The sequence below is a fragment of the Macaca thibetana genome, chromosome 10 (assembly GCF_024542745.1).
Source record: "Macaca thibetana thibetana isolate TM-01 chromosome 10, ASM2454274v1, whole genome shotgun sequence".
Lineage (NCBI taxonomy): Eukaryota > Metazoa > Chordata > Mammalia > Primates > Cercopithecidae > Macaca > Macaca thibetana.
This window is the reverse complement of record NC_065587.1, coordinates 8331985-8343117: the sequence shown is the minus strand read 5'-3', so window position 1 is coordinate 8343117 and position 11133 is coordinate 8331985. Positions and strand designations below refer to the sequence as shown.

Genomic DNA, 11133 nt, shown 5'->3' with positions numbered 1-11133 from the left:
TGGCAAACATCACCATTACACTCATCTTCTCTTTTACTCCTCATCTCTTGGTTCTCCATGTAAATGTATCTTTAATGTTTACACCAGGCTAATGACAATGTCTTTTTAGTCTCTTTGGTTGTCTGAAGCTTATTTTCTAGTCAGTCCTCAGGAAAGGCTTTGGGAACAATATTCTCCGGGTTCCTGCACATTGGTGACAATCTGCTTTTTTTTTTTTCTTCTTAACTAACTCTGTCACCCAGGCTGCAATGCAGTGGCGAGATCTGGGCTCACTGCAACCTCTGCCCCCCAAGTTCAAGCAATTCTGCCTCAGCCCCCTGAGTAGCTGAAATTACAATAGTGTGCCACCACGCCCAGCTGTTTTTGTATTTTTAGTAGAGACGTGGTTTAGCCATGTTGGCCAAGCTGGTCTTGAACTCCTGACCTCAAGTGATCCACCTGCCTTGGCCTCCCGAGTTGCTGGAATTACAGGTGTGAGCCACTGAGTCCGGCCTGACAATCTGCTATTTTCATACCTAAAAGTTAGTTTGACCAGGCCGGGTGCGGTGGCTCACGCCTGTAATCCCCAGCACTTCGGGAGGCCGAGGCGGGCTGACCACCTGAGGTCGATAGTTCGAGACCAGCCTGACCAACATGGAGAACCCATGTCTCTACCAAAACTACAAAATTAGCTTGGCTTGGTGGCGCGTGCCTGTAATTCCAGGACTCCCCGGGGGTCGGGGCCCTACTGGGTTCCAGCCGGTGGGCGCGGACAGGTCGGTGGGATGGCGGGGCCTGGCGGGTGGTGGGGGCCTTTCTGGGGTGGAGTCCGGGCCTTCCTGGGGAGGAGCCGGGGCCTTACTGGGAAGGAGCCCGCGGCCTTGGGAGCAGGGCCCGCGAGGGGCGCTGGCAGGGCGGTGGGAAGGCTCTGCTTTCTGAATGGGGGCGGGGACTGCCGGAGTTGCGGGGCCTGCCTGAGGTGGGGCGGGGCAGCCTAAGGGGTGGGGCCGGTGGCTGTTGGAGCGGGGCCTGTGAGGGAGCAGGGAGGGCGGTGGGAAGGCGGGGCCTGCGACGTGGAGGCGTGGCCTGCGTGGGGCGGGGCGGGGCGCGCGGCGCGGCGCGGCGGGACAGCCTAGAGGCAGCGCATGGAAGTGCGGGCGTCCCTCCTCTCTAGCGACGTAGCCCGGCGTGAGGGAGTGAAGGCAGCGCATTCGCCAGACAAGAGCGATGGGTGAGAACGCCGCAACAGGTCTCCTTAGACTCCTCTGGCACGGGGAGGCCTCGCGCGAGCGCCCCGCTGCCCACCCACCTGATTGGGACTGTGGAGGAGGGCGGGATGGAGTGGAGGGTTCGCCGACCGCGTCGCCCTCCTAGGTGTCGAAGCTCCTTCCTCGGCAGTCCCGGGGCGTGACAGCGCGACCAGCCGGGAGGTGGGGGCCCCAGGATGCGGCCGCACGTGGCCTCGCAGGGTTCTAGGAGCCCCTGAGTTAGCCGAGCGTGCGCGTGGGTGTCGGGGGAGCGCGGGTCTCCAGCCCGGCAGGGACGGCGGAGGCTGCGAAGGCTACGAGCTCTGGGGGCAGCGGTGGATCCTGGAGTCCCACTACTTGCCCTAAATTTCCACTCCGTCCCTGTCGCCCAGTGTGACCTTGGGCATGGCTGCAGCTCCCAGTGCCTCAGTTTCCCGCTCGGTGGAGTGAGAGTGACAGTGGTCCCACCTGCTGCATGTGTGAGGGTTTGGCACCCCTCTGGCCCTTGGGAAAGGCTAAGGAAACTGGCTGTTGACTCTGTTTACTCCGGTTTTACAGGAAAGGAAACTGAGTCTCAAGACATTTTAGTAATTTGTCCAAGGTCACCCAGCCAGCAAGTGGTGGGCTCCAGGCCTGACCAGCACACCTGCCCCAGCACATTCTAGAAGGTTCTCACCCAGTTTCAATGGGGTGCATGCTGTGAGGCCTGTCTCAGGTTTTTCTGGCTTAGCTTATCTTTCCCTCCTCTGGGAGTCCCCACACCCATGTCTGGGGCTCTCTCCCCATAACCTTCTGGGGGCAACTAAAGGTCTCAGTCTCTCTGGACATGACCCCTGGCTCAAGCACAGCAGGCAGAGATAAGGGGCTCAGGGAGCACCAGCTTCATGGATGAAAGAGTGAAGGAATGAAAGAGCCGGCTCTGTCTTTCAGGTCTCATCTCAGAGCTGAAGTTGGCTGTGCCCTGGGGCCACATCGCAGCCAAAGCCTGGGGCTCCCTGCAGGGCCCTCCAGTTCTCTGCCTGCACGGCTGGCTGGACAATGCCAACTCCTTCGACAGACTCATCCCTCTTCTCCCGCAAGGTGTGAGGCTGGGGCTGAAGGGAAGTCCAGGGGGAAAGTGGGCAAGAAGGTGAGGGGGGAGGTCTGCAGGGGAGTGAGGAGGGCGGGGAGACAGCTGGCATAGACACCTCTTCCTGCCCTCCAACCTGCTTCTCTCTGTTTCAGACTTTTATTATGTTGCCATGGATTTCGGAGGTCATGGGCTCTCGTCCCATTACAGCCCAGGTGTCCCATATTACCACCAGACTTTTGTGAGTGAGATCCGAAGAGTTGTGGCAGGTAAGAAGCAGTGTATTTTTCGGCACGGGGTTGCTCTGGGACACCCCCTCTTAGCATTGGAGTGGTGCTAGGATCCAGGAAGCTGCACTGGCCTGGGAGTGGGGCCTGGGCTCTGGCCCCAGGTCTGCCAGCAATTCACGGGAGATCTTAGGAAAGTTGAAAAGTTTGCTTCCTCCTGTGGTTCCCCCAAGCTGGTCTCCTGGGTGGACACCCCAGATGCTGGGAAGGGATTTCCTGAGCCCGGGGAGTAGAAGCGAGAGGGCGGGCTGAGCCTGTGCACAGCCGGACCTTCTGGCTCCTTGTGTTTCCAGCCTTGAAATGGAATCGATTCTCCATTCTGGGCCACAGCTTCGGTGAGTACACTGACCAGCAGCTGACTGGGCCTGGAGTAGGGCTGGGAGGGAAGGATAGGAGCTGCTGCCCCACCGCTTTCCCCTGCGCTTATGAGATCGGCAAAGAGAGATGAGAGCATCAGAGATTGACCACTGCGTCCTCTGACCTCAGGCAACTGCTGCAAGGGACACAGAGATGAGGGAAATGTGGTCTTTTGAGTGGTCGGGTCTGATGAAGGGGCCATCGTGACCTAATAGTGAGCCCCCAGCCACCCATATGGAGCCCCCCTCTCCCTCCGCCACTGGTGGAAAGAAGCTTTAGGGTTTGCAGCTGGGGAGGGAGTGAGGGAATGTCACCCACGGCTCTTTTGTCCCCCAGGTGGCATTGTGGGCGGAATGGTGAGTAGATGGCTTTGTCTGGCCAACTAGGGGTCCCTCGGGTGGGGTAGGGATGGTAGCACAGAGGAGGAAAGAGAAGGTACCTGGGACAGGAAGTGCCTCCTCCTGTCACAGTAATAGTCATTATACCAGGAAGTTGGTGGAAACGGTGGAGACTTCTGGTAGAGTTAATGTTTTCACGCCCTCCTACCCTGTCCCAGAGCACCCTGGAGTCCCGCCATCACCAGGGTCTGCAGCTCAGTGCTAGGTACAGACTTGCGGGTGGTGGGGGAAGGCACACCATAGGATAGAATATTCTCCTTCTGGCCCCTTGGTCAGCACCCTCCCCGAGCCTAAAAGATGTTTCCGGGAACTCCAGGGTCCCCTGGGAAAGGTGGGCATGTCCTTTCCTTCTTCCCCCTATTCATTCTCCCCTTCTGCTGTCCTCACAGTTTTCCTGTATCTTCCCCGAGATGGTGAATAAACTTATCTTGCTGGACTCACCGCTACTTCTCCTGGAATCGAATGTGAGAAGCGGGGCTTTCGTGCGTGCTGTCATTAGGGAGGACCTGCACCCCGGGCAGTACTCTCAGCCCTGTCTCCTTTGGTGGACACTAGGGAAGCAGGAGGAGGCGGCAGAGGGTGGGAAAGGGGAGTCAGGGACCCGCTCTCCACCAGAGGACAGCTCTCTGCTGCTTATACCCCTAGGAGTGGTCAGGAGAAGGGGTATGGGGGACCCCTTGGAAACTGGATGTGTGGCTTGGGATCTGCAGAATGCCAGACTGATCATGCAGTGGCAGGGGTGGAAGAGGGCAGGAGCCATGGCTGGAGGATGTTGTAGGGCACACAGCTGGGCAGGCGCAGTGCACTCACACCCAGTTGAATGCCTTTGCACTGTGTACACGTTGCACCACCACACATGACAGCCCTAAAAGTGAACTGATGGAACAAGTACTGACCCCTCTGGCCACGACTACCTGTAACCAGTACTGTCCCTGCATCTGGGTCCTGGCCTGGTTGTTTACCTGCTGGGTGACCTTTGGCAAGTTACTTTGCCTCTCCGGGCCTTAGTTCCCGCTCCTGTAAAATGAGATTGGGCTGAATGACGGCCAGCCCTGACATCCTGTCATTTTCTTGCCAAGGTCTCAGCCTCTCAGTTGTGACACAACTCCCATCAGTTTCAGGTTTTTTGTCCATAGAAGGACCACAGATCGGCCGGACGCGGTGGCTCATGCCTGTAATCCCAGCACTTTGGGAGGCCAAGGCGGGCGGATCACCTGAGGTCAGGAGTTTGAGACCAGCCTGACCAACATGGAGAAACCCTGTCTGTACTGAAAATACAAGATTAGCTGGGCGTGGTGGCGCATGCCTGTAATCCCAGCTACTCAGGAGGCCGAGGCAGGAGAATCACTTGAACCCGGGAGGCGGAGGTTGTGGTGAATTGAGATCGTGCCATTGCACTCCAGCCTGGATAACAAGAGTAAATCTCCATCTCCAAAAAAAAAAAAGAAAAAAAGGAAAAAAAAGAATGACCACAGATGCCATAAGGGCAAGAATCATGTCCATCTCTTTGTCACCACACCCCGAACCCTGGCACCTAGGGAGGGCTCAGTAAATGTTCCTTGCATGAGCTCAGCTAGCTCAGGGACTATTGTGAGGATCCAGTTCACAGATGGCAGACAGCAGACACTCCCTTCTTTCTGCATTTCACCCACTGAATTGACAAGCGCAGTGCCCCCGGGGGCTTCCTCCTGGGTGAGTCAAGAGGGGCATTTGTTCCTCTTGTCCTCCATTCTCAGGAGCAGGTAGATGGGAGTTGCCCCCTCTGCAGTCCCAGGCAGTGGGCCCGAGGCTGTCCTCACAGAGTGAGCCACGCATCCTGGGGCAGCCTGGAAGCCCCAGAACGGTGCCCTTTCCGCCACTCCCTGTCTGCCACTGAGAATGATGGCATTTGTTGAACCAGAAGAAATCGCCAACCCCGGTGGTTCATGGCCTCTGGACCCTAATTTCATGCCTTTGCAAAGCACTCAACAGTTGACAGAGATTCCCCAACCTCCCCATCATCCCACCTGATTTCTTCAAGTGTCCCTGGCCGCAGGCAAGACCAGGCTGGCTGTGACTGAGATGAAACACAGACTGGTTCAGAATCGCGGGACTGACTAGCCAGAGCTGCGCCTGTGTCCACTTTGCTGAGAGGGGCTCAGCGACAGCAGAGGGCAGGGCTGGGAGGGGCGGAGGCCTCGTCTGCAGCCTGGATCCCTGCCCACCCAGCCAACTGTGCCTTCTTAGGAAGTGGAGAACTTGCTGACCTGCAAGCGGAGAACCATAGAGCACATGCTGCAGGTAGAGGCCTCCCAGGAGCCCTCGCGTGTGTACAGCCTGAAGCAGCTGCTGCAGAGGTGAGTGCCTGGTGTGGATGGGGAGCTGTGGGGTCCACGGGAGGACACCCGGTGAGACGTGGGGAAGCTTGTCTCTCCCTTTCACCCAACAAGCCTGTTTCTCTCTGGGGTCACGCTGAGCACCAGGCTTCCCAGGGTCTTCAGGGACGTTATCTCCTTTCCCTCTGCCCCTGCTCCGGCCATGCCCCTTCCTTACTCCAATACCCTCCCCACACCTCTCAGCCCCCGCCTCTCCCCGAGCACACGCTGCTTCCACGCCTTCTCTCCCCTCTGGGACTCCAGCCTGGGCTCCCTTAGCTGGAATTCTCCCCTGTGCTTGCTCACTGGCTTCCCCACTCCTGGGGGCCTCAGCTGGGAACCCTGCCCTGACACCCCCAGGCGAGCTGTCCCTCCCTGCCCTGCAGGTAACCACACTGTCCAATAAGAGCCTACTGACTCCCCTGGTTCCCGAGGCCTGTGATCCCCACAACCCCCACTATGGCTGACTTGGTCATGTTTGTGCGTCCTGCATCTGGCGGTGGGCCTGGTAGGTCGGAGCTCCACACATATTTGTTGTCTGAAGGAGGAGAAGCCCCCCACTGCCCTACCACACGCACGCGCACACACACACCCTGCCGCCCACTGCCCCACCACACGCACGCGCGCACACCCCCCCTGCCGCCCACTGCCCCACCACACGCACGCGCACACACACACCCCCCCTGCCGCCCACTGCCCCACCACACGCACGCGCACACACACACCCCCCTGCCGCCCACTGCCCTACCACACGCACGCGCACACACACACACCCCCCCCTGCCGCCCACTGCCCCACCACACGCACGCGCGCACACACACACCCTTCCACCCACTGCCCCACCACACGCACGCGCGCACACACACACCCTTCCAGCCACTGCCCCACCACACGCACACCCTTCCACCCACTGCCCCACCACACGTACGCGCGCACACACACACCCTTCCGCCCACTGCCCCACCACACGCACGTGCGCACACACACACCCTGCCGCCCACTGCCCCACCACACGCACGCGCGCACACACACACCCTGCCGCCCACTGCCCCACCACACGCATGCGCGCACACACACACCCTGCCGCTGTAAACATGCCATTGAAATACGGACACAGTCCAGGCGCAGTAGCTCACACCTGTAATCCCAGCACACTGGGAAGCTGAGGTGGAAGATAGCTTGAGCCCAGGAGTAGAGACCAGCCTTAGCGACACAGTGAAACCCTATATCAAAAAAATAAACAAAAAAATTAGCTGGTCACGGTGGCACACGCCTGTGGTCCCAGCTACTTGGCAGCCTTAGTTGGGAGGATTGCTTAGCCCCAGGAGGTCGAGGCTGCGGAGAGCCATGATCACGTCACTGTACCCCAGCCTGGGTGACAGAGTGTTACCCTGTCTCCATTAAAAAGAAAACAAGGGCTGGGTGCGATGGCTCACGCCTGTAATCCCACCACTTTGGGAGTCCGATGCAGGCGGACCACGAGGTCAGGAGATCGAGACCATCCTGGCTGACACGGTGAAACCCCGTCTCTACTAAAAATACAAAAAATTAGCTGGGCATGGTGGTAGTGGGCACCTGTAGTCCCAGCTACTCAGGAGGCTGAGGCATGAGAATGGCGTGAACCCAGGAGGTGGAGCTTGCAGTGAGCCAAGAGCACACCATTGTACTCTACCTTGGGTGACAGAGTGAGACTCTGTCTCAAAAAAAAACACGCATGGGACATATACACCCTTTGTGGGTGATCTCCCTTTCCTCCCTTTCGCTGCTCTTCTCTCCCCCTTTTTTTTTTTTTTTGGAGACCAAATCTCGCTCTGTTCCCCAAGCTGGAGTGCAGTGCCACAATCTCAGCTCACTGCAACCTCTGCCTCTTGGGTTCAAGTGATTCTCATGCCTCAGCCTCCCAAGTAGCTTGGATTATAGGCACACGCCACCATGTCTAGCTAAGTTTTATATTTTTAGTAGAGATGGGGTTTTACCATGTTGGCCAGGCTGGTCTCGAACTCCTGACCTCAGGTGATCCGTCCATCTCAGCCTCCCAAAGTGCTGGGATTACAGGCATGAGCCACCATCCCTGGCCCTCCTCTCCTTTTCATCTGATGCCCTCTGACCTCCTCTTTATTGGCCTCCAGGCACCCAGCATCCTTCTGTCTCTCCCAGGTTACTGAAGAGCAATAGCCACTTGAATGAGGAGTGCGGGGAGCTCCTCTTGCAAAGAGGAACCACAAAGGTGGCCACAGGTAAGGTACTCCGCTGTCCAAGGCTGTTATATATTTGTCACTGTTCTTACTGAGGATGTCAAAGACTTGCCCTAGACTAGGCGGGATACTAAGCACTAGGCAGGATACTAAGATACTAGGCAGGATACTGGCAGGATCTCTCGGCTCACTGCAGCCTCTGTCTCCCTGGCTCAACCCTCCCACTTCAGTCTTCCCAGTAGCTGGAACTACAGGCGTGTGCCACTATGCTCTGCTAAATCTTTTAGTTTTCTGTGTAGAGATGGGGTCTTGCTCCATTACCCAGGCTGGTCTCAAGTGATCCTCCCACTTCGGCCTCCCAAAGTGCTGGAATTACAGGTGCCTGACCTCCTGCTATTCTTGCCTGTGTAATTTTTCCATGTGAACTTGAAAATCAGGTGGTTTAGGCCCCCCCCATACAAATCTTGTTGGTATATCATATATGTATAGTTTAGTGTTTTTTTGTTTGTTTAATTTTTTGAGACAGAGTCTTGCTCTGTCACCCAGGCTGGAGTGCAGTGGCACCATCTCAGCTCACCACAACCTCTGCCTCCCTGGTTCAGGCCATTCTCATGCCTCAGCCTCCTGAGTAGCTGGGACTACAGGCGCCCGCCATGACACCTGGCTAATTTTTTTGTACTTTCAGTAGGGATGGCGTTTCACCATGTTGGCCAGGCTGGTCTCAAACTCCTGGCTTCAAGTGATCCACCCGCCTCGGCCTCCCGGAATGCTGGGATTACAGGCACAAAACACGGTGCCCAGCCCATATATGTATGTTTAAATAATAAAATAATAATGTTAATAACAGTAATAACCTGTGCACCCATCACACTGCTAAAACAATGGCACAGCACCCGTTCCTTTGAACCCTCTCCAGCTCCTCCTGGACCTCACCCAGAGGTAAACACCTGTCTATTCATTCAGCAAGCACTTTGGGAGCCCCTCCTATGTGGCAGGCACAGTTCTTGGTCCTGAGGATATAGCTGTGAACAAGGCAGACCAAACTGTTTGTCCTCGTGAAAGCTGAACTCTAGCAGAGGAGAGAAGCAGTCAACAGGCAAAGGATGAAGCGCCTTAGAAAGTGCTATGGGGGCTGGGCGTGACGGCTCACACCTGTAATCCCAGCACTTCAGGAGGTGGACAGATCATTTGAGCTCAGGAGTTTGAGACCAGCCTGGCCAACATGGCAACACCCGTCTCTACTAAAAATACAAAATTAGCTGGGCGTAGTGGCGGGCGCCTGTAGTCCCAGCCACACTGGAGTTTGGGGCAGGAGAATTGCTTGAACCCGAGAGGCAGAGGTTGCAGGGAGCCGAGATCACACCACTGCACTCCAGCCTGAGCGACAGAGGGGAACTCTGTCTCAAAAAAGAGAAAGTGCCATGGAGAAAAATAAGAAGGGGTGGTGGGGAGGCCTGGCCATGCAGGTATTTGAGAAAGATTTATATGGGGGAGGGAACAGCCCTGCCTCTTATCCCTGTGGACACCTGTAGCTCTAGTCCCCGTGTGTCCTGCTGGACGGGTTCCATACAAACACCCCTCTGTTCACGTCTCCATCCCTTCCGACCGCCGGCAGCTTCCAGCTTGCGATTACCCCCAGGGCCACAGGGGACCCTCTGCCCTTTCTGGACACTCCCATGCAGGCTGTTCTTGAGGGGACATTGCTCGGGAAGGAACTGCCGAGTGTTCAGCCTGTACTTGAGGCTGAGTTGTTGGCCACCATCGGGATGGGGGCAGAGAACCAAGTCAGCACCCGAAGCTGAAGCTGGGCACCACCCAGGCCTCGCAACTCCGCTCATGTTTCTTTTTTCATTCAGTGTCTTCTCAACAAACGATGACACGATTGGTACTTATTTGCTTCTTCCTAGTGACTAAAGGAATGAATGAGTTTCTCAGAGATGAGAGCTCCACTGTCCACCCGACTGTCAGCCTAAGCTCCTGCCCTCATTTTGCACCGGCCCTTTGGGGTGGCTGGTGAGGGCCTGTGTGGGCTGACAGGTCCGTGGTCAGGTGGCCATGGTCGAGCCCTGGTCCAGCTGGACCCCAGGATAGGGAGTCGTGGGCAGCTGAGGATGTTGGGGGCAGGTGGGAGAAATGAGCCCTGGCTGAAAAGGCCTGGGGATCCCAGCAAAGTCACGGAGTGTCCCCTGACCCTGACAGACAGCATTGACGCCGCTGTCTTTGTGCTTCTGCCTCCAGGTCTGGTTCTGAACAGAGACCAGAGGATCTCCTGGGTGAGTACCGCTGCCTCTGCTCCCCCCGCCACAGTTTGCCTGTTAGCACTTTTGTTGTTTTTGAAAATTACAGGCTGAGCATGGTGACTCACGCCTGTAATCCCAGCTCTTTGGCTGGGGTAGGTGGATCACCTGAGGTCCGGAGTTTGAGACTAGCCTAGCCAATATGGTGAAACCCCTTCTCTACTAAAAATACAAAAACAACAACAACAAAACAGTTAGCTAGGCGTGGTGGCACACGCCTGTGATCCCAGCTACTCGGGAGGCTGAGGCAGGAGAATCGCTTGAATGGGAGGCGGAGGTTGCAGTGAACCAAGATCGCACCACTGCACTGCAGTCTGGGCGACAGAGAGAGACTCCATCTCAAAAAAAAAAAGAAAATTACATAGGTAACATAATACATAATAATTGTCAACTTAACTGTTTGTAAGTGTGCACTTCAGTGGCATTAAATAGAGTCAGTGGAGGTGAGGAGAGGAGGGAGACATTCCAGGCACTGACCGCTGCACAGGGAAAAGCTGGAAGTCAGCTCGGTGCATCTGTTGAGAGCGGGATTCCTGATAGAGGCTGTGAAGAGGGGAGGGGCAGGATGACAAAGTTCTCAAAAAACCGCGTCCCATCTGGAAGCCTGGAAGTGTGTCACTGGAGCACTTGTATTAATAGAAACTTGGCCATCTCTGCCACTGAGGGGCTGTGTGACCTTGGGCGAGGTGCTTACCCTCTGAGCCTTGGTTGTCTCATGTGCAGAAAGAAGGTGCTTTCATTCATTCAGCTGGTTTCTGAGCAGCTTGGCTAGGGGAGCCACGCCCTGGGCCTGCCTTTGAAGGGTTGTTGTCGAGACTAGGTGAGGTCATGTGTGTTGAGTGGCCTCACACACTGCTGTCGCTTCAGGTACTCATGGCCTGTGCTATTTTGTGATTGTTCAAAAACGATAGAACACGGGACACATGTGAGACACTGTCATTAGAGGTGGG

The 11133-nt window shown here is 56.4% G+C and overlaps 2 protein-coding genes across 2 annotated transcripts in view; both read left to right on the top strand.

Annotated features, from left to right (window-relative positions):
• Nucleotides 1-1084: 1084 nt before the first annotated feature.
• The window catches only part of SERHL2 (serine hydrolase like 2), a 75691-nt gene continuing 65642 nt past the window's right edge, over nucleotides 1085-11133 (top strand). Inside the window, exon 1 of the mRNA XM_050806167.1 lies at nucleotides 1085-1210. Coding sequence (XP_050662124.1) covers nucleotides 1207-1210 — 4 coding nt within the window. The 5' untranslated portion in view covers nucleotides 1085-1206. The remainder of the gene's footprint in view (nucleotides 1211-11133) is intronic.
• The window catches only part of TSPO (translocator protein), a 677237-nt gene continuing 668459 nt past the window's right edge, over nucleotides 2356-11133 (top strand). Inside the window, exon 1 of the mRNA XM_050806137.1 lies at nucleotides 2356-2365. The gene's annotated coding sequence lies outside the window, so the exon portion shown is untranslated. The remainder of the gene's footprint in view (nucleotides 2366-11133) is intronic.